The sequence below is a fragment of the Mesoplodon mirus genome (assembly GCF_964341445.2).
Source record: "Mesoplodon mirus genome assembly, chromosome: 14".
NCBI classification, from domain to species: domain Eukaryota; kingdom Metazoa; phylum Chordata; class Mammalia; order Artiodactyla; family Ziphiidae; genus Mesoplodon; species Mesoplodon mirus.
Genome location: NC_138990.1, coordinates 69,212,078 through 69,235,447, shown reverse-complemented (window position 1 = coordinate 69,235,447; position 23,370 = coordinate 69,212,078). Strand labels below are relative to the sequence as shown.

The 23,370-nt window shown below is 35.3% G+C and overlaps 1 protein-coding gene across 1 annotated transcript in view; it reads left to right on the top strand.

Moving 5' to 3' along the window:
* PSME4 (proteasome activator subunit 4) overlaps window positions 1-23,370 on the top strand; it is a 95,619-nt gene that overhangs the window by 68,177 nt on the left and 4,072 nt on the right. Inside the window, exons 25-43 of the mRNA XM_082643142.1 lie at window positions 1,009-1,071; window positions 1,349-1,444; window positions 2,840-2,971; window positions 3,864-4,073; window positions 5,272-5,408; window positions 6,733-6,786; window positions 7,046-7,175; window positions 7,826-7,907; window positions 9,095-9,248; window positions 9,797-9,866; window positions 10,715-10,840; window positions 11,379-11,531; window positions 13,100-13,204; window positions 13,759-13,850; window positions 14,727-14,858; window positions 15,234-15,442; window positions 17,219-17,304; window positions 19,175-19,303; window positions 20,337-20,492. Coding sequence (XP_082499268.1) covers window positions 1,009-1,071; window positions 1,349-1,444; window positions 2,840-2,971; window positions 3,864-4,073; window positions 5,272-5,408; window positions 6,733-6,786; window positions 7,046-7,175; window positions 7,826-7,907; window positions 9,095-9,248; window positions 9,797-9,866; window positions 10,715-10,840; window positions 11,379-11,531; window positions 13,100-13,204; window positions 13,759-13,850; window positions 14,727-14,858; window positions 15,234-15,442; window positions 17,219-17,304; window positions 19,175-19,303; window positions 20,337-20,492 — 2,316 coding nt within the window. The remainder of the gene's footprint in view (window positions 1-1,008; window positions 1,072-1,348; window positions 1,445-2,839; window positions 2,972-3,863; window positions 4,074-5,271; window positions 5,409-6,732; window positions 6,787-7,045; window positions 7,176-7,825; window positions 7,908-9,094; window positions 9,249-9,796; window positions 9,867-10,714; window positions 10,841-11,378; window positions 11,532-13,099; window positions 13,205-13,758; window positions 13,851-14,726; window positions 14,859-15,233; window positions 15,443-17,218; window positions 17,305-19,174; window positions 19,304-20,336; window positions 20,493-23,370) is intronic.

The following is a 23,370-nucleotide window of genomic DNA, read 5'->3' as shown; positions in this document are numbered from 1 at the left end:
GGCATGACTTTAAAGCATTGCATTTTATGTAATCTTATGTTATATTTGTTCTCCAAGAGAAGTCAATACAAGCTTCCCTGGGAGCCTGGAAGAAAGAATACTTAAGTCAGCCATTTGATGTTCATAGCAGTGTTCTTCTATAGGAAACTTTTGTTGAAATTGAGTCTGAAAGGTTATATGAGTTCATTGCTTAGGCACAGGGTGCTACATATTTTAGACAAAGGGAATGGCATGTGACAGGGCAGGGAGATGTACAAACATGGCATGCTTTAGCAAACAGTGTTTGTAGGGAAGAGCGGCAGGAGGTAAACTAGGTCATTTCTAGTTTTGTCCCAAGAAAATGCTTCAGTTTTACATTCAGCAACGGGGGAGTCATTAGAAGTTCTTAAGTAGATCTGATGTAAATGTTGGAAAGATCATTATTCAATTCAGTGAATTTTGAAAAGCTCTGCTGCCGCTGTGAACAATAAGCAGTAGGTGATTGAGACTGGAAGCCGGGAGGCTTTAGTTAAACTATTATAATAGTTCAGATGGGAAAGCACAGCCTGAATCCAGTCACTGGCATTGGGGTGGAGATAAGGTGTTTTAAAAAAAAGATGGTATTGTGGGGACTCGATGACTAATGAGATACAGGTGTGAAAGAGGAACAGTCTGAGTTCCAGACATCTGCCTTTAGTGACTGGGTAGAACATTGCGGGTGGGGGAGAGCTTAAAAGATAATTTTTACAAAAATAAAAAATGTTATATTGTGTAGTAAACATACACAACTACCCAGAAAGGCTGTTTATAAATGTAATAGAGTAAAGCAATTTTCTTTGTGGGCTGTTTTTTTTATTTTTAGTATTTGACTGAATAAAAGTCTGATGATTTTAGAATAAATGAAATAGTTTCAGTACCCACCAGCTCATCCTGTACCTTCTCTGCACTAATTTTTTGTTAAGGGATTCAGGGGAACCATCGTTGAAGTCATTTAGGGAAAATGTTGAAGTGTTTGCTACTGTTTTTCAGCTCCATGGGAAAAAGCAACACATCAGAGCGCTATTGATTGACAGAGTAATGTTGCAGCATGAGGTAAATAGCTTTTAAAAATCATGATGCCTTTTTTTTGTCCTGCTGTGCTGCATGGCTTGCGGGATCTCAGTTCCCCAACCAGGGATTAAACCCAGGCCACAGCAGTGAAAGCCCGGAATCTTAACCACTAGCCACCAGGGCACTCCCCACAGTGACTTTTTTAAATGACAGTTTTTCAGATAAATATTTAATTATTGGTGTTACTTCATAATTAAATGAACTTTTAGTAAAAAACTTTGAGATTTGATTTACACTTTTTTTTTTTTTTTTTTTGTAGCTACGAACACTAACTGTTGAGGGTTGTGAATACAAAAAGATACATCAGGATATGATTAGAGATCTTCTTCGTTTATCTACAAGTTCATACAGTCAGGTAAGGCTAGTCCAAACAGTCTGGGCATGCCCCCTCTCACCCATTTTGTAACACGCAATCTAAAGTATCCCCATTTTAACAAGGGAATTTAAATAATTTATTGGCAAAGAAAATTTACATTTTAAATGACAAATATATTCAAACTAATCTTGCTTTTCTCTTTAAAATAATGTTTATTTTTGCTGTTCGTAATTGCTTCTCAAATTAAAAAAAAAATATATTACTAACGTTGGTAGATAGTGCTAGTGTAATGTTGATGCCACTTAAATTAAATCACATTATGAAGGCCTGTCTGTGAAGGCCATATAATTCTTCCTAGGCATTCTGCTTGAGTTCAGGAAGCTGATACCATGTGAATTGTGGGGTCCCTCCTTTCAGCTAGCATAAGACCAAAAATTTATCTCTAAACACAGAGAACTGGGAAAAGTAAAGAGATTCATGTACAGCCAATGATTCTGTCTTTATAAAATAGTGTAAATTAGGAAAGCAATCTAACCCAGAGATTTTGCCTAAAGTATTGTTTTAAAAAGTTTGAAATATGTACAGTGTATTGCTTTTACTATAATCAGTTATTCATTACTATTTAACTAGTTCATGGATTATAAATTTATACTGAATCTTTTGCTTGGGTTAAAAATATGTGGCCTATACTTAAGGCTTTCATTGAAAAGGTTAAGTTGTTCTGTGTTTTGGAAAGTCTTTGATTGTCCTTGTGTAGACACAGAGAAAATCTGCCCCTTCTCATTAAGAGTAACTCAGAATAAAAAGTTTAATAGTCTGCTGATTATGTTACTGAACAAATGCATATCAGTTCCATTCAGTCTTTCCTTTATCAAAAGGATATTTGAACCAGTGTAACTTTTTTTTTTTTTTTTAAATTTTTGGCTGTGTTGGGTCTTTGTTGTTGCTCACGGGCTTTCTCTAGTTGCAGCGAGTGGGGGCTACTCTTTGTTGGAATGTGCGGGCTTCTCGTTGCAGTGGCTCTTGTTGTGGAGCATGGGCTCTAGATGTGCAGGCTTCAGTAGCTGTGGCACGTGGGCTCAGTAGTTGCGGCGCACGGGCTTAGTTGCTCCGCGGCATTTGGCATCTTCCTGGACCAGGGATCGAACCCGTGTCCCCTGCATTGGCAGGAGGATTCTTAACCACTGTGCCACCAGGGAAGTCCCTGAACCAGTGTGACTTAAACCATGGATGTGGTTGGTGGTAATTTGCTTTCCTTCTGATAAAAAGATTATCATTTACTCATTTTTGTTAAGTTATGTGCTTTGGTATATTTTTCTGTTATTACGACAACATTTAAATTACCACTGCTTTGTTTTAATGATTCATTTAGAAATTTTTTTGTCGTTTGTCTACCATTTAATAAAAGTCGTCTGTTAATATCTCTTTCTTTAGGTCAGAAATAAGGCCCAGCAAACATTTTTTGCTGCCTTGGGAGCATATAACTTCTGTTGCAGAGATATCATTCCCCTGGTTTTGGAGTTCTTACGGCCTGATAGGCAAGATGTCACGCAACAGCAGTTCAAGGTATAGGGTTTTTTGTTTTGTTTTACTACGAAATTTTTCAAACGTAGAGAAAGCTTGAAAGAATTTCGCAGTAATGGAATTGCTGACCCCAAAGGCAGATGTGTAATTCAAGAATGTTGTAGAGGATCTAACTCATTGGGTGATATGTTGTCGACCTTGTGGAGAGCAGTTTAAATGGACAAAATCAGACAAGTCAAGTAAGCTTAAAATTGGAAACTGTCTATTAAGTCAGTAAAATTGAAGTTACAGTGACCTTATAAGAACTGTAAAGAGGATTAGAGCCCAGGGTGGTTAGGAAGCCAGATTGGAATTGTTTGGGTGAATGTTCAGGAAATAAAATGTTGGTACCAATAGCTCTTTTCATTAAAATGGGGTACCTTATAAAGAGGTACCTACTGTCATCAGAATCATTCTGATTGATTGAGCTCCTATGAGTAAAAAGTACACAGTACTTTAAGTAACCTAGTTTTTATATACTTAGAGAAATACTTGGCAACCAGATTTAACCACAATTTTTAAAATTATTCTGTATGTTACACCCTAAAATGCTAAGAGTGACACATTTCACAGCCTTTATAAATGTAGTAGAAGAGAATTAGAATGGAAGCTATGCCCGTAAAAGCAATATCTTCACATTTCTATATTACCTCATTAATAGCTGTTCTTTGGGCTAACCCTCTGTTAAATGACTTAGAGAAAATATTACTGGATTGCACTTAAGTGTCAAATTCAGGTTTCTAAAAGTAACGTATTGAATGTGGGGACCTATTTTATAACCAGTACCAAGCATTTAAATAATCAGTGTTTAGTAAATTTGAAAACAACATGTGAGTGAGTTGTCTACAACTAAACAGTGCCTCTTATTTCCCATATTGATCATTTTTTCCTGCAGGGTGCCTTGTATTGTCTCCTTGGCAATCACAGCGGAGTATGCTTGGCAAACCTTCATGATTGGGACTGTATTGTACAGACTTGGCCAGCAATTGTTTCTTCTGGGCTTAGCAAAGCAATGTCCCTGGAAAAGCCATCAATAGTGAGGCTGTTTGATGATCTTGCAGAAAAGATTCATCGGCAATATGAAACAATTGGCTTGGACTTCACAGTAAGCAAAATCATTTTTTTAATTCAAATTTTAGTGCAAACACTGCTTTGTCAAAATGCTATTATTTTCTTGTCTTTTTTAGTAATCATATTCTTGGCGTTTGATTCTAATTTTTTTTAAAGCATTTGTATTCTGTTTCCTTTTAGTGCTTTAGTGATCATTACTATAGATGGCAGGGTAGAGTAGGAAGCATGGAGCATGGCCAGGAGAGAACTAGGTGGTTTTCTACCAAGAGGCCACAAAGTGTTATTACATTGTTGCATTTACCATTATCCCCTGTATGTCCGCGGCCTCAGTTTTCAAAGAGTTGGTTATATTTTAGGAGGTCAGTTCTACTAGTCAAAGTCACAGAAGATTGACCACAGGGTTCCATAATTTATAGTGAAGATTAAAATTGGATGATTTGACAAATGAAAAAGTAAATATCAGGTTCAATGGAGCTCAAATGGGGAGAGATAGCAGATCATCATTCAAGAATTTTCAAATGCCTATTTACACACCCATCAGAATTGGGGATGGATAGAAGAGGTGTGAGTGTGGTTGAATCCCCCTCTTTTCTGCAGTGATTATTTTTGACGTCCATACTCAGTTTTAAAAACCACTGCTCTAAATGTATTCCTTTTCTGCAAAACATACTCTTGCTATTTGTAACTGTTGTTAGATTATGCTTTCTTTTAAAAAAATTTTTTTAAATTGACATGTAATTCACATACCAAAAAATTCACGTTTTTAACACAACAGTTGTGTGCTGTTATATACTATTGTGAATATATATATATTCACAATAGTATATTCTCAGGGTTGTACAACCATCACTACTCTAATTCTAGAACACTGTAATTACTCAGAAAAAGAAACCCTGTACCCAATAATTTTTTAAAATTAGTTCTTATTGGAGTATAGTTGCTTTACCTGTACCCAATAATTTTTTTAAATTAGTTTTTATTGGAGTATAGTTGCTTTACCTGTACCCAATAATAATTGCTTCCCATTCATTCCCCCATACCCCTAGCCCCTGGAAACCACTAATCTACCTTTTTTCTCTGTGAATTTGCCTATTATGGACATTTCATCTAAATGGAATTATACAGTTTGTGGCCTTTGGTATCTGGCTTATGTCACTCAGCATAATGTTGTGAAGATTCATCCGTGGTATTTCAGTACTTCATTTTCCTCCCTGGCTTTTCTTTTTAATAAGATTCCAAAGTCATGTGTCGGAATAGCAGAATTACTTCAACAATCAAAAAACCCCTCTATCAAACAGATAATGCTTAGCTCAGAAGAAATTAAAGAAGGACTTAAACGCCAACAAGAAAGGAATGCTGATGCCCTAAGGTAATTATGAATGCCTACTTATCATGACATATAACTTTATAGATAGTAGGTTTTAAATATCTCTAAAATATAGATGCACTATAACTATCTAATGAAATTTACACATTGATTCTGAAGAGATACCAAAATGTTAAGAGGTAATTATTGTGAAGATCCCTGATTGTCACTTTCAGCTATGGAGGTAGAAAACACCATCTCACGATAAAGCTATCTTTTTAAAATTATTTATTTATTTATTTAATTTGGTTGCACTGGGTCTTAGTTGTGGCAGGTGGGCTCCTTAGTTGCAGCTCAAGGGCCCCTTAGTTGCAGCACATGGGCTCCTTAGTTGCGGCAGGCAGCCTCCTTAGTTGTGGCATGCGAACTCTTAGTCGCAGTATGCATGTGGGATCTAGTTCCCTGACCAGGGATCAAACCTGGGCCCCTGCATTGGGAGCGCGGAGTCTTATCCACTGCACCACCAGGGAAGTCCCTAAAGTTATCTTAATATCATATGTTTTTTTCAACATGAATTGATTTTTCTTTTAATACACATATCCCACTCATTAAATCTTAAATTCAAGTTCAACACGTTTGTCTCTTCATATCTCTTATAATAACTTTTTGATCGATAACATTTATACAAATTTGTTATTAGGATATTAGTAAACTGCTTTTAGATTTTGGGGACCAAAACACTTCAATGGCAGGAGACTTCCTAACTTTATTTTCTTCTTTGCCTTATGAATATGCTTATTAATTTTTTTCTAACAGTTCTATATAAATAATAAACTTTATAGCCTACCTCATGTATACCTACCTGGGTTGTTATATAGGTAGACCACTCCTAACCAATTGATTACTACTCACAAATTTACTTTTGAATGTCCACTTAGGAATGGTTGAGTTGCTCAGTGTACTTAGCACTTTTTTTTTTTTTCCTCTGCCTTTCATTTTCTTTTCCCAGGGTCACGCATCTGCTTTCACTCTGGCTTTCTTCTCACCAGACCCTTTATAGTCTGGTGATGAGAAGAGGAGGGTGAATTTGGCCGGAATTTGAATTCATATTACATTATTTGATGTTCATCTTAGTATTTTGTTTGTTTGTTTGCGGTACGCGGGCCTCTCACTGTTGTGGCTTCTCCCGTTGCGGAGCGCATGCTCAGCGGCCATGGCTCATGGGCCTAGCCACTCCATGGCATGTGGGATCTTCCCAGACCGGGGCACGAACCCGTGTCCCCTGCATCGGCAGGCGGACTCTCAACCACTGTGCCACCAGGGGAGCCCCATCTTAGTATTGTATTAAAACAATAGCTTACCTGAGATTTATTTTTTTTTTTTTAAGGAACTATGAAAATTTGATAAACACTTTGCTAGATGGTGTGGAGCAGAGAAACTTGTAAGTGGAAAAATATATTTTTTTAATTTTCAAACTTTTATCTTCAGTATTATAGGAGGTTTCTACCCTGAAGGCCATGAATGACTGTCAGAAAAAGTTGTAGTCTGTATGGGGCTAATGATAGGAGCAGTATTTTTCAATATACCTATTTTGATTCTTGGGAAACTTAAAATTATAGTGTTTCAAATACAGGGTTTTTTTTAAAGTGATTTTATGAATGATGTGTTTTGTGATTTCCACCCCTCCCTCCCCTTTTCAGGCCCTGGAAATTTGAACATATAGGCATTGGGCTTTTGTCTCTACTTTTGAGAGATGACCGAGTGTTACCGCTTCGTGCCATACGTTTTTTTGTTGAGAATCTCAACCATGATGCAATTGTAGTTCGAAAGGTAGATACTTTATTTTAGCTATAATCTTGGGTTTGAAAATTTTTGCCTCACCTGATATCTTGAAGTGTATTGATTTGAAATCTACCTCTGTTGGTTCCGAGATGATAGTAACTCATCCAACAAATACATGAGGAGGTGTTCAGGTGCTGTGCATTTCAACACTGGAGATATAGCAGGGAACATATTTATAGGTTAATTGGAAAGGTTGACTTTAAAAAATTAATTATAGTTATAACATGTTACAGGAAGGGAAAGGTATCTGAGGGATACAACTAGTTGGTTTTACCTTGAAAACTGACAGAGGTAGGGTGCAAGATGGGGCTGACCTGACCTGGCACATTGGGAAAAGACCCTTAGGAAGAAATGTTTAGGCTGAGATAGGAAGAATGAGCAGGAATTGGTTTAACAAAGAAAGGATAAAAGTTTTTTAGGCAGAGACTAGCATGGATGAAGGTTTAAGAGTAAGAACTGCAACTGACTCAGTCTAAGTCAGAGTTAGCCCTCATGTGGCTGTGCTGCCAGATGTCAGTGGGTGAGGTATTTCTCTGCCTTGGAAAGAAACAGAACCCAGCTTCTGCTTTTGATCAAGGGAGCAACCATTTGAGAGATTTAAAATTTTGATATATGTACCGTACCTGCTTCTTTTTTAGATGGCAATCTCAGCTGTTGCTGGTATTCTTAAGCAGCTAAAAAGAACCCACAAAAAGCTGACCATCAATCCTTATGAAATCAGTAAGTGCTGTCAAACGTAATGAGTAGTGCTTCTCAGTCAAACTTGGAAAGTTTCTTTGAAATGTATAAATTACAGTTCTTGATCTCAAGTATTTTTCTATACAAAGTATAGAAGTATAGGAAGATTTTAATACGAAGTATGAAATAATATTATAAAGGGAAAACAGTTGACTTAGTAAAAACTAGTGATAACAAGTATTTATAAAAATAGATGGCTCTTTATGTCTTTATAATACATAAAATGTGTAGCTTTTACACACTCTGGGTACACATATCATCTACTTACTTATCTCATCAGCTAAGCAGTTATACTAGTAATTTATCAAACTGTATTTCAAAGGCTTAAAATACCATTACTATTTAATTCATCAATATGTTAAGTGTTTCTTCTTCAGTAGTAGGATTAGGGGCAAGGTTAATTTGATTTTGGAGGGAGAAAAACATCATTTTTATTACTTTGGCTATCATTTTTTTTTTATCTCTGATAACTCCTGAGATATTCAAACAGCTGTCTTCAGTTTACCCCCAACCCCGTTTTGGGAGGGAGTGTAGCTGTGCACCCACTACCACCTTTATTTTGGAACACTATAAAATGGTGTTAACTAAATGTGGGAAAGACTTTGATTTCATTATACTCTCTACTACTTATCTTGTTTTACACTCACTTGAAACACATGTTTGTAGGTCTCATATTAAATGAATATTTATTGGTCCCAAAACACAAGTGTGGGTAGGTGCATGTGTGTGTGTGTGTGTGTGTGTGTGTGTGTGTGTGTGTGTGTGTGTGTGTGTAAAGAGAGAGAGAATGTCAAAGTGTACACATGGTGAAATGTTAAAATTGGGGGCATCTGGTTGAAGAGAGTATATGGGAATTCGTTGAGCTCTGTAATTAATTAATTCAAACCTAAGAAATTTTAAGAAAATTAATCCTTTTAATTTTGGTAAAAGGGATGAAGTATGGATCAAACTTGACTTTCTCCCCTCATTTTAATAACTATCCCAACACCATTTAGTGGATAATCCCATCTTTCCTTCTCTGATGTGAAATGCCTCATATGTATGTGCTTTTGCCTTGAGCGAATTTTAACAGAGTCTTGGTATGAAGATAAAGTCACACTAGCACTATTTGAGAATAATTATTGCACAGTTATTTTGAAATTCACGAAATGTAATTGTCTTTTCCTTAGGTGGATATCCTAAACCCACCCAAATTGTTGCTGGTGATAGACCCGATAATCATTGGTTGCATTATGATAGCAAAAGTATACCAAGAACTAAAAAAGAATGGGAGTCAAGTTGCTTTGTGGAAAAAACTCACTGGGGATACTATACCTGGCCACAGTAAGTTGCAACTTGCCATGCACCTTATTATTCAACAACTTATCTTTGATATAATTTGTTTTATCATCTGGATTTCTAGGGAGGTTCTGAGGCAGTTGAAGCAGTTAGAGGTACTTTGTCACCAAAGATACACAATCTCTAGCTTTTTCCCTCTTCCCTCTTCCTCTTTTTCTTTGTTCTTGCCAGTGCTATGCCTCATCCTGCCTCCTTCCTTGTCTTTCCACTGAAACCCCTTAGACTTCCTTAGTCCACCATTATACATCTAAGGAGTTTGTTAATAGTTGCTCTAAGTTATATTCCTACCTATTAATACTACACGTGTCTAAACCAGCCCCAAGAAATACTTATTTGTCTCTTATTGACACCAATAATCTCTGTCATTAGGATGCAATGACCTGAGATTTTTAAGGTGGAAGACTGAGTGATATACTCATAACCCACAACTTAGCATTTGATTAGAGTATATTAGAAGTGCCTTCTAATGCTTTCTGTCCAAGAAGCTCTAATGTTTCCTATGTGTATTACAAATATAAACTCTTACTGTGTAGGAATATGGTTGTTTATGCTGGTGTGGAAGAGCAACCTAAGCTTGGCAGAAGCAGGGAGGATTTGACAGAGGTAAGCATTTAATTTCACCACGTGTAAACACTTACCTGGTTCAGATGCATCTTACTTTTGGCCCCTGATTTATATTTCAAACTAAGTTCATGGGGTTTTTTTCCCCCAATTTGTGTATTGCAGTATAGCACAATAAGTATTGGTAAATGGGCGCTCCCTTACTCCCCCACAACCGTCCCCCCTTCTGTTAGGACCAGTTAGCACAAGTCTTCTATATCTAAGGTCACTCCCAAGTTACTACCTACTTAGCACTCGGGTACTGGCTTTAATTTTTTTATTGCGTATAAATGATGGATACTCAGTAAATAGATGTTTGTAGATTTAAGTCAGAACTTCTTAGACTTTGTAGAACTTCTTTATCATTTTGAAAGTTGATGAAGGGCTTTTAGGTTTATGTCTTCCTCAATTAATGTTGTAGCTTTTATTTTCTAATTCTGAGCAAAGTTTACCTTTTAACTGCTGATATTTTATAAATATGGAAATAATTTGCTGGGGTTTGGTTTGCAGTTCGGAGGATTTTCCTAATTTGCACACAAATTGGCACAATAGCATTAAGTCTTCATTTCTCAAGCAGAACATTTCTGGTTTTATTTTGCAGTTTGAGAAGTGGAATCCAAACTTGAAGAGCTGAAGGAAAACTTTTAGCTATTCTTAGGATTTAGCATTTTTAGGAGGCAGTATTATTTTGGTTTCAGAAAGGCTCTATGAGAACTAAAAATTCTTTAGAACAAAAATAAAAACTTACTGTTGAGTTTCAAATCTTTATGGTTGAATTTTAATGTTTTCAGAATCATATTTTTAAATAGATTTTAATCCCTGAATGTTGTTCTTTTTTTTTAACTTTATAGGCAGAACAGATTATATTTGATCATTTTTCTGATCCTAAATTTGTGGAACAGTTAATTACTTTTCTATCTTTAGAAGACAGAAAAGGAAAAGATAAATTTAATCCTCGACGTTTTTGCCTCTTTAAGGTAACTATGTTATTTACATACCCTTTTCATAAAGCTTAGTGACTGTCAATTTGTAGGTTCATAAGTTTTAAAGTATTTGTTCAAAGTTTGAGTTTAGTCATCTGTTATCTTTATCTAAAATGACTCTGGAAGTAATGCCTATCTTATTCATCTTGGCTTAAGGTCTAGGACTCAAAAAAACCCAAGCTTTTTAGTATTTATCTCTAATATTTATAATTAGCAGTAGAAGCAAAAAACCAAAACCCACAAGACTATGTGCATTTCATGTTTATTTGATTTTTTTTGAGGTGTGTGTGATATTTTTAAGGTTAAAAGGTTAAAAAGATTATTAATTTTTCACTGATCATATTTAAATATAATGTGGCAAATGACAGTGTTTTTACCATTTTAACTTACATTGTTAAAACAGTTAAGTTCTATAGGGGAGAATATGGAGTTTTTTAAGCACAGTGGTAATAACAGCAAACAGATATAAGCATGTGATACTGGAGATGCTAGTCGTTTGAGTACTGAAGAACTTTTATTTTTATTTGCATAGGGTATATTCAGAAATTTTGATGATGCCTTTCTGCCAGTTCTGAAGCCCCATTTAGAACGCTTGGTTGCAGATTCACATGAGAGCACCCAGCGATGTGTTGCAGAAATTATAGCTGGTTTAATCAGAGGCTCTAAACATTGGACATTTGAAAAGGTGATGTAATTTGTACAGTGCATTCCCTCTTAAAGCTGCATTATCCATTTATGCAACAATTCTCAACACGTTAGGTATTAACACCTAGCTCAGTCCCTCAGCCTCCGCCACCACTGACCCTCTGCCAGCATTCCGGTGCCACCTCGGGCTGGCGGTCCTCAGGAGGGAGCAAGGCGACAGGTGGCCGGGCGGGCGGCTGATGGGGGCAGCGGCGGGGCGGACAGTGGTCCTACCTGCTTGTCTCATCTCCATGGGGTTAGCCCGTGGTGCTGTGAGCTCTAAGGTGGACAGCAGGTTGTGTGTTTATCAGAACATATTCATGGCTGCATCAAGGGCACACACATCTTTTAAAAAAAGAAAAAGATGTTAACACCTAAAATATGAAATATTTAACTTTAATTGTAAGATTAAGTTTTACATATCCACCCTAAGGTTAGTTTCTTATAGCAAGATGCACTAGACTGAAAATAACCTGGTAAAATGTCCAGAATGCCTGAGTAAAAGGTAGGCTGCCATTTTTCAAAGAAAAGACGCAAATACTGTTTCTGCTAAACTTAATTACACATTCTTTTTAGGAGGATTATCAACACTTTTTAATATATTAGTTTAGTTATACATATTCGAATCATGTATTAAAGTATTCGTTAGTTTGTAATATTGCCATTTTCCTGCTCACATATGAAACAATTTTATTTAAACATGTTCATACATATCCTTGTCATCCTGTCTCTGTCATTTTTGAGTTACCTCATTTCTAGAACACATCTCCTTTCTGTATAAGTTATTTAAGATATAGCTTGTTTTTTTCTTTTTATTCAGTGCCTAGTGCTACCACTGGAAATCTTATCCCAAGCCCTCTCTCCCCATTTGTCCTACATAGGTCCTTTTGACTAAAGTATAGTCCATGGACTTGCAGCTTGGGCATCACTTGGGAGCTTATTAGAAAAGTAGGATCCCAGGTCCCACCCTGATCTAATGAATCAGAATCTGTGTTTTATCAAGATCTCAAGGTGATTTGTGTTCTCACTAAACTGTGAGAAGCAGTTTAGTGTTTAGACATATATATATATTCACAGTCTCTGTATAACTGAACACTTTAAAAATGCTATTTATAGTCATCCAAAACTTGGAATTTAAAGGTTATACTTCAGGCTAATACTAAATTGTATTGAAAAGTCATTGCTTCCTATATTAGGATTCAATCAAGTGACCTCCATAAGCATGCAAAATACAGAGATGATTGAGGTTTTGTTTCAGCCCAGTGTACTATGTCATTCAGACATTTAAAGAGAGAACTTTTTAATAGTATGAGAGATTTTGTAAAAAACCATATAAAGTGTCTTATCTTTTCTGATTTTTGTTTTATTTTTTTGGAAAAAGATGGCCTTATTACCTGATATGTATCATGGTAACATGGTGATGTTACTTTCTTGGATTATTTGGGTCTTCTAAGAAATAAAGGAAGTATCAGGTTGTGTATTTGTATGTGTGTGTTTGCAGAAAAAGATAGTTGAAGAAAAATGTTCTGAGTATCATTAACATTTTCCTGTGTATTTTGTTTTGAGTAGGTGGAGAAGCTTTCAGAGCTTTTGTGTCCTCTGCTTCGAACAGCATTGTCCAACATTACAGTAGAAACTTATAACGACTGGGGAACTTGTATAGCAACATCCTGTGTAAGTTCTCCTATTCATTTTTGTGTCTCACTGATCTATTCAAACTGCTTCATACCATGTCTCAAAATGTGTAAAATCTCATTATACCTCTTGAATCCTGAAATTTTATCATCTTACATGACTGGAGATGGTTCTGTTTATCTTTTTAAATAAGCCTTGAGTGATAACTCTTAAGTGATTGTTATACCTTCTCTGCCATGGTAATTGCCTTTTTAGATTAAGTGACAAGTCAAATCCTATATCTAGAAGTGTAACTTACATACAGTAAAAGCCAGATGATACAAGGTTATAGGTATTATTTTTGACACCTTATATGTCCAGGGCAGTTATACTTTGATTTAAGAGAGTCCATTTAGCTAAGAATTTTCTCACTGTTAGTCTTTCTAACATGAGCTATAAGAATACATTTGGATTTGACTTGCCTATGAGCTTTAGTTTGATTTTCTTCCTCTATACTTATATTTATTTATATTTCTAAAATAACAATGTCTGATTTATTTGAAAAATTATATGACCTCTGTTTTAATTGCTGCTGCTTTATATTTTCAACACAGGAAAGCAGAGATCCCCGGAAACTTCACTGGCTTTTTGAGCTGCTGTTGGAATCACCACTGAGTGGTGAAGGAGGATCCTTTGTAGATGCATGGTAAATAAGAAGGAAGCTTATGAGGTTAACAAAAGATTTTACAACAAAAGATAACATCTTTGTTCTTTATGTATAAGTAGAAGTGAAATGTCTATACTCCTAAAGGCTACATAATGTAACACTGTCTTCTGGGAGATGACCATAGTTCAATTCAGTACAACATATGATTCTAAATACAGTTATTTCTCAGTTGAGAACAAGTAGGAGAATTGGAGGCAGCCTGAGCAATTCAAAGATAAAGTAGGTCCAGCCTACTCTGCTGTCACATCTTTTATATCAGGACTGCTTTTTTGTACCATGACAGTATTACTAACTTCTTTATCACATGTTCTAATTTTTCACTCTTTCCTATTAGGAAAGAAGATAGTAATCCCTTTAAGGAAAAATATACTTGGGCATAAGGAGCTGCAAAAGTTACTGAACAAGAGAACAAAATCTAGATAATCCTGTAACAAGAAGAATAATTTTTATTATTATTATTATTAATTAGTGAGGAAACTTCTGATGCTTAGAGATTAACTCAATGAGTATTCTAAAGTCAGTGTTTCCTTTGATTGTATAGCAGTGGAGATGAAATGAGATACAGAGAAAATGATGTAGAAAAAATTAATAAAATCTTCCTAAAGGTGCTATTCTAAATTGTTACTTTGAAAATGAAACAATTTTAAGTGGAATACAGACATTAATCTATACTGTCAACATGTAAAAGCAGGACTTCCCTGGCGGTCCAGTGGTTAAGACTCTGCACTTCCACTGCAGGGGGCACGGGTTTGATCTTTTGTCGGGGAACTAAGATCCCACGTGCCACAGGAAAAAAAAAAAACATGTAAAGGCAGAGAGGGGCACTAACACAACTCTACTGTGCTTTATTTTTAGTCGACTCTATGTCTTGCAAGGTGGCCTTGCCCAGCAGGAGTGGAGAGTACCTGAGCTATTGCATAGACTACTGAAGTACTTGGAACCCAAACTCACCCAGGTTTACAAAAATGTCAGGGAAAGAATAGGGAGGTAGGTATTATTTTCTCTGTGGTATGGTATACCTCTTGAGTTTTTTTTTAATCAAAATTTAATGTCTAGTAATACATACTCGTTATGTTACTATTGAGTTTCATGATATCCTCTTCTTCAGATTTTGTTTTATATTGTATTGTGGGACATTAGACAAGAGTCTCTGAATGTATAATAGAACTGTAGTGTGCTCACAAGCCAGTGGGGAGTAGTCGCCACACTGTAGTTTTTAATACCTCAGAATTGTGTGCACAGGCACAAGACCCTCTCTAGGGATTGTCTTGGGAAAATTTACTTTGGTTGGGTCATACTTTTGAACCTTAGTTTTATTGATAATGTGGGATCTCTTCTTATTATATGTATTTTATTTTACAGTGTGCTGACCTATATATTCATGATAGATGTTTCTTTGCCAAACACTGCACCAACAGCATCCCCTCGTGTCCCTGAGTTTACTGCTCGAATTCTAGATAAATTGAAACCCCTCATGGATGTAGATGAAGAAATTCAGAACCATGTAATGGAAGAAAACGGAATTGGTGAAGAAGATGAACGAACCCAGGGCATTAAACTCTTAAAAACTAGTGAGTGGCTAAACTTAGTAGAAACTCCCTCTAAAAACAGATATTTTAGATTATCCTATTGACTTCTCCCCCCTCCCCTTTTTATTATGGTAAAATATACATAATATAAAACTTATAGCTGAGTGGCATCAAATACATTTACATTGTTATACAGCCATCACTTTCCTCCATCTTTATACTCTTTTCATCTTGCAAAACGGAAACTCTGTACCTTAAAGAATAACTCCTCATTCTCTCCTCCCTCAGCCCCTGGCAACCACCATTCTACTTTCTGTCTCTGTAATTTGCCTATTCTAGGTATCTCATATAAGGAGAATCATACAATATTTGTCCTTTTATGTCTGGCTTTTTTCACTTTGCGTAGTGCTTTCAGTGTTTATCAGTTCATCTGTTCATGGACATTCAGGTTGTTTACACCTTTTGACTATTGTGAATAATATTTCTATGAGTATTAATGTAGAAGTATGTTTGAGTCTCTACTTTCAATTCTTTTGGGTATTGAAAGCAGAATTGCTAGACCATGTGGTAATTCTATGTTTAATTTTTTGAGGAGCCACCAAGCTACTTTCCACAGTGTCCACACCATTTTACATTCCAACCAGCAGTGCAGATGGGTCCCAACTCTTCCACATTTTTGCCAACACCTTTTATGACTATAGCTCTCCTTATAGGTGTGAAGAAGGTATCTTGTGGTTTTAATTTGCATTTCCCTTATGAATAGTGGTTGAAAATCTTTTCATTGGCTTATTTTCTATTTTTGTTTCTTCTCTGGAGAAATGTCAAGTTCTTTGCCCATTTTTGAATTAGGTTGTTTTGTTGTCGTTGAGTTGTAGTTCTTTCTATATTCTGGATATCAGTCCCTTATCTGAAAATGATTTGCAAATATTTTCTCCCATTTTGACTCTTGATAGTGTCCTTTGATGCACAAAAGTTTTAATTTTAATGAAGTCTGATTTACCTCTTTCTTTTGTTGCCTTTGCTTTTGGTGTCATGTCTAAGAAATTGTTGCCAAATCCAGTGTCATGAAGTTTGTCCCTTAAGTTTTCTTCTAAGAGTTTTATAGTTTTAGCACTTACATTTCAGTCTTCAGTCCACTTTGAGCTAATTTTTGTCTATGGTATAAAATAAGGATCCAGCTTCTTTCTTTTGCTTGTGATACCCAGTTTCCCAGCATCATTGGTTAAAAAGACTGTCGTTTTTTTCATTGAATAGTCTTGGCACTGTTGTTGAAAATTGGCCATATGTGTGAGCATTTATTTCTGTGCTCTCTGGCCTATTCAGTTGGTCTCTATGTCTGTTCTTATGTCAGTACCACACTGTTTTGATTACTATAGCTTTGTATTAAGTTTTGAAATCTGGAATTGTGAGTCCTCCAACTTTTCTTTTTCAAAATTGTCTTGATTATTGGGGGTTCCCTGTTGTTTGTATATCTAAAACTTTTTCAAGGATTCTAAGTATAAACAACTAACCTAGTCATCAGTTTTGCTTTGTTAGGATTTTTGAAGGCTAGTTTTAATTTGTACTTTGTGTGAGTGTTTGTAGACCATTAATAATTTGCTGATTCATTCTTTGAGGGTGGCTTCAGTCCCCTAGATTAGTTGATACCATTTGTTATGGATCCTGTCACACTGCTGATCTAATTTGTGAAGTAACACAGACCTCTTTCTTTCATTGAAGAGCTATCAGAGTGGCTGACACTAGCAATATAGAATCACTCTACTTTGTAGTCTCTAACTGGATAGCAAAGACTGACTCTTTGTGTTTGTTTCCATAAAGTATTGAAATGGCTGATGGCAAGTGCGGGAAGATCCTTCTCTACAGCAGTCACTGAACAACTTCAGCTTCTACCTTTGTTTTTTAAGGTAAGTTTATGTCTGAAATTTAAAATGTATCCCCTTTTGACCTTCAAAAGGAATTTATAATTATCATCAGATGGTTGATAGGTTTTCAGACTGTGTATGATTTGTTTGCATCTCTGAAAGGTAGAATAGTCACAGGAAAATCATTAGGTGTTAGTGGTTAAATATTTGTTGAAATAATCTTTCTAATATTAGGTAAGAGTATGATCTTGACAGTTACATGAAAAGTCTAAAGACAACATTGTTTCACTGAGAGCCAGTTTTCAAGTAATAGTTTAGGAAAATATTGATAGCTTTAAAAAAAAAAGCCACAATGACATTTTTGAATATAGCTATCCCTGACTTTTTAATTTAATGTATAATAAATTTGAAAATCAAAGTGTTCAGTATATTGTATTTATTTTACATTGCTAAATGGCACTATATATAGTTGGTTCTAACAAATATTTGCAGGAAATAACTTGTGTCTGGTAATCATATTGAAGTTTTATTTGGTGTAAGATATAACCTGAGGTGGTTTTAATTATTCATCTCTCCAGTCAGTGGATAAAGCTAGTAAACTAAGATTATATAGTAGTTTCCAAAATTATAGTTGGTAGTGATGGCTGTGGTTGGTTGTGGTTAAGAAAACAGTCTAGTCTTATTGCAAATTGGGAAGGCTTGGCACAAACATCACCACTACTTGACAATTATGGTCAATAGAGTTGTTATTATTTAAGACGGAGGGCCCTTGTTACTGTTTATTAGCAAATGGAATGCTAAACTTTTCATCTGCCATTGTGTATTTTGTCTTTAGGAAATTTCAAAAAGATAACACTTCTGGAAATTTTCACAGGATTCACTACTAAAATACTTTTTAAAGTGCTCTGTAGGGCCTGATACCCATGGATACCTTTGGGATCTTTTGGGATATAAAAGTGGACAGTAGCCATTAGTGTATAGATAGGTCTTTGTTACTTGTAGGTCCTTGGTGTAGATATGGTTTGTCTTTAGGGCAGTGGTGCTTAAACTTTTTTCCACTACCACATACCCAGTGGGTATGGAACATGATCTCATATGTTCGTAAATGGGTAATGTGCAATGAATGTTGGGATAGCTGGAGTTCCACCCCTTTTCTTCACTCAGAAAAAGTCAGAAAGCAAATAGTATATGAGAATGAGGTTGATAGGATGATTTATTTGAATCCACTTGAAATTTGCAGAAAAAATGTGTATCATTAGATTGCTGTACTGCATAATTTGCTAGTGACGGGCCTAACAGTTAACCTGAATATACAAATATTGAGGTTGAGAATCTCGTTTAGGCCTTCATGGTAAGTGGGATCTGGTATATGCAGGCATCAAATAGTTGGGGAAATGTGAGCACTACTGAATATATTTTAACTGTAATGAATTTTTATGTATGATGTCATTACAGGTTTTTTAAATAAGAGACTTTATCTTTCAGAGATAAAAATAACTTTTTTGGGGGGGGCATGCTATGTGGCTTGTGGGATCTTAGTTCCCTGACCAGGGGCTGAACCCGTGCCCCCTACACTGGAAGCACAGAGCCCTAACAACCGGACTGCCAGGGAATTCCCGAAAATAAAATATTTATGGATGAAATATGTCTGGGATTTGCTTCAAATAATTTAATTGGGGGATGGGGAACCACAGGGGAGCAAAAATTGAAAGGATTAGCCATGAATTTGTCATTGTTGAAGAAGTGATTGATTCATGGGGATTCATTATACTATTCTCTAGTTTTGTGTATGTTTGGATTTTTCTGTAGAAGTTGTTAAAATTAAAAATGTAATTTCTTTCATGTAAGGATGCCTTTGTACTTATTGGCTGTTTTTCAGTTTATGTCTTTGGTTTTTTTTGTTGTTCTCTAGATTGCCCCAGTGGAAAATGACAATAGCTATGATGAACTGAAAAGAGATGCAAAGTTATGTTTATCACTAATGTCTCAGGGGTTGCTTTACCCTCATCAAGTGCCTTTGGTACTTCGGGTGCTAAAACAAGTAAGAATTTATATCAAACACATATATTTGGTTTACAATTCTAAGAATTTCACAAAGTCAGCTGCAGTACACACAACACCTGATACTTGCATTCATTTTGAATCTTCTTTTAGTATGAGAGGAGACATATGTTGACCAAAGAAACAGATTTAGAATCTGTACCTGGCTCTGCCACCGATTTCTGTGACACTGGGCAGGTCACTCAACTCTAAATTTTCTATATACATAAAGAGCTAATTATTGAAACACCTTGGAAACAAAGTGCTTATGAGGGAGAGGGTGGGCATTCTCTTTTACCATTTCCCCTTTATTTTATTCACTTGTATTTTCTGATCTGTGGTAGAAAGACCTAAGTGAGTATATATTTTCTGGCTGCATTTTTATTTATTTATTTAATTTATTTTTGGCTGTGCCGCAAGGCATGTGGGATCTGTGGGATCTTAGTTCCCCGACCAGGGGTTGAACCCATACCCCCTGCAGTGGAAGCGTGGAGTCTTAACCACTGGACCACAAGGGAAGTCCTGTGGCTGCATTTTTAGTGTACTATGTGCTCAGCTTTATGCAGGTTACACATGTGTTATATAATATAAAAAATGGACATGTTCCCATGCTTTCCCCTGAAAGATATTTTTTAACAGCCTCAAATGGTATTTTTTTGCAGTAGAATTTAGTAGTTCTCAATTTTGTTTGCTTTCATTACCCTACCAGCTACTATCAAAAGTGAAATAAGATAATGTGCAAGCGTTGGAGGACTTAAGAGTCATTAATTATAAATAATTCTTCTAAAATTGACTTTTATCTGTGTTCCTTTCCCTTTACTCTCAACCATTCATTCATACATTCAGAATAGCTAACTTTTACCTGAAATAGCTTGTGCAACCTTTTGTTTAGAAGGAAGTATAAGATGAGCTTGCTCTAGCTATACCTGTAAAAGTAGAGTTATATCGGAAGTCTATACTATTTGTAATTTCACTGTCATCTCATGTTCTTGTCAGCACTGTTTTCATCATTTCTACTAATTTCTCATCCACAGACAGCAAGAAGCAGTTCTTGGCATGCTAGATATACAGTACTGACCTACCTCCAGACCATGGTATTTTATAACCTCTTTATTTTCCTAAACAATGAAGATGCAGTTAAAGACATCAGGTGGCTGGTTATAAGTCTTTTGGAGGATGAACAGCTAGAGGTAAAATTTAGGTTATAGCAAACCGAAATTTAATAAATTTAAAGAAAGCATTATGGCACCTCTTTTAAGAAGTATTTACACACTGATATGTAAAGTAAAAGTAACTTTTAATTTTAACATAGCCCTATGTGATTAGTTTTGATACCCCAATCATTTCCTGTAGTACAAATGGAAACAGACATTGGACACGTACTTCTTCTGGCTTCTCTTTGCAATTGGGCAGATAACATTTATGAACCAAAGTCTTCTTAATCTATGAAACTGCAGGTGATAATACTCTACTTACCTTACTGATTTTTAAAGGGCTAATAGGAATGTGTATGAGAGCAGTTTCAAGAGAATGAAAATCTACACATAGGTGCTATTATTCAGTAGATTTAAGATAAGATTGTTGTCCCTTTTTATTTTCCTTGGTAGAGAAATTAAAGTCAACTTTTTTGCTGAAGTAGCATTAAATAAGATATAACTGCCTAAATTGGCCTTAGGTAAAGAAAATGTAATTGAAAATTTTGTGAAATGTTTGCTTATTTTATTTTATGGACTTTATGGGTTTTCCATATAGTGGAGCACTCCCAGTAATTATCTGTATTTTATTTGAGAGCATTGAAAATAGATTTGTATCCCTAGGAAACTGGGAATAGAAATTTCTCCACCTCCCTTATGAATCTATGTATTTTACATTCCAGCTTTCTTGTGTTCTGGGAGCAGATATGTCCAGTTCTTAGGGTACTCACCCAGTGGTTATAACTCTGACAGCCTTCGATTAAAATATTTGCAGCTATCTGTAAATTTTTTTTAGGCTATTCTTATTTTTTTCTTCATTAAACTTAAAGGAATGGAAATGGAAAGGTGGAAATCTCAAAAGTCAGTGTTTCCTACCTTTAAATATTATAGCTAAACGGACTGTTTTCTGGACCTTTTTTTAGAACATTTTTATAGATTATTCTTGTATTTTATTCCATGTAGTAGGCTTAAACTTAGCTGTTACTGTAAACATAAGCATGACATTTATTAAAATTATCAGTTTTAAAACATGTGGTATTGAATATCAGTAACAATTAGCCAGAAGTATTCATGACAATATTGGGGAAAAAAAACTTCGTGGTAATCTAAATGAGAAATGTTTAAAGAAAACTTTATTAGATTTAAAGGAAAATTTTTAGAAATGTTGAGAAATTTTTTATACATAAAGAAGCTAAATACCTTTTTTGCTTACCTTGTAAAGTTAATTATTATAGACATGTACAGACTGACCCTTGGAACAAAACATCACAAAAGTAGATGCCACTACTGGGAAAGAACAATTCAGTTAGAGGTGTTTGGGTAATTTGATAGCAGTTTGGAGAAAAAAAAATAGATTAGAACATCTCACACTGAAGTGTATTCCAGATATAGTATAGATACACCCCCCAACCCCCCCAAACACATACTTTTTACTTAGAGAAAGTAGGAGAAATGAATTTGGATATTTATGTGAACTGTGAGCCGAGAATGACATTCTAAGTATTTAAGTCAATAGATTTCACAAATCCAGAGATGGACAAATCTGACCACAAGAATATTAGAAACTCATCAGTTTAATTGGTCAAGCATCAAACTAGAGAAAAACATAAGAAGACCATTAAGACCTTGAGGAGTAGATGGTGGTGGTGGTATCATATATGTATGGGTGAAAACAATATAAGCAGTAAACAAAAGTCAAACCTCTCTTAATGACCAGAGAAATACAAACTTAAAACAATGAGACTCTTAATTTCATGTCCTCCACCCACCAAAGACAAAAACATGTAATAATAATAACCAGTGTTGGTAAGTTAAAACCTAGTATTCCCATTAGTTTTGTATCATAGTATATGTTAGCACTGGCTTTTTGAAAAGCAACCAGTAGCCACAAAATTAATAGTAAAATTGGAGATACATTGAAATTTAGTAATCCCAATTCTTAGAATTAGCCATGTCCTAAGAAAATACATTGCAATGTGGAAAAATTATATAAATTAAGTGTTTTATAGCACAGTAGTGAGAAGTTGAAAGCATTCTAGTCAATAGTTGAGTGTAAAAATAAATCATGGTATGAAAGGAAATAATGCAACCAAGTATGAAGTAGTAAAACATTTTATAATGTATTTCATATAATAATGTAATAAAAGTAGCAAAGAATATGTTAAGAACCCCCAAACTGTCACATTGAAAAATTTAAGAAAAAGTCTTTTGAATGAATAAGTAGCAAAACATTTGAGTGGTTTTTTTCAAATTATTATTACCTTTCCTTACAACTATTTAGCAGAAATTTTTGTGATATATTTGAGATAACTTTTTACAGCTTTTTTGTCTTCCCAAAACTTGAGTTCCCATTTCAATTTGAAATGGACTGTTAAACACTCTTCATTTAGTACTTCTATGAACTGTATTTATAGTCTGACAACAGCCTGTGAAATTCGTAAGAGTTAAGATGGATATAAATCTCTACTATGTATGCCAATTATAGAAATTATCCTGTATCTTTATTACCAGTGAAAACAACAACAGCAGTTGTTTTAAGAGACGTAGAGTCTAGGAAAATTTTATTTTAATGTCAGGCTCTGGCACTGCTTTTACAGTTACACCCCAGATAAGAACTATCAGTCAGTGAGAAAATAATGTATAGAGAAATTTAATTTTGTATAGCATGGTTAACCATTAAACTTTCTGTGAACCTGGTGTAGTGACTCATCCATCTTGAGGCCACAGACCCTTTGAGAGTCTGATGAAATCTCTATTAAGAAACTGCAAAAGAGCATTTACACAATTTGTATACAAATATCAGGGAAAATCCCCACCCCAGTCCCCTTACCACTTTCTTCACCTCCCCAGGCTTAGGATCTTGGCTCTAATGGAA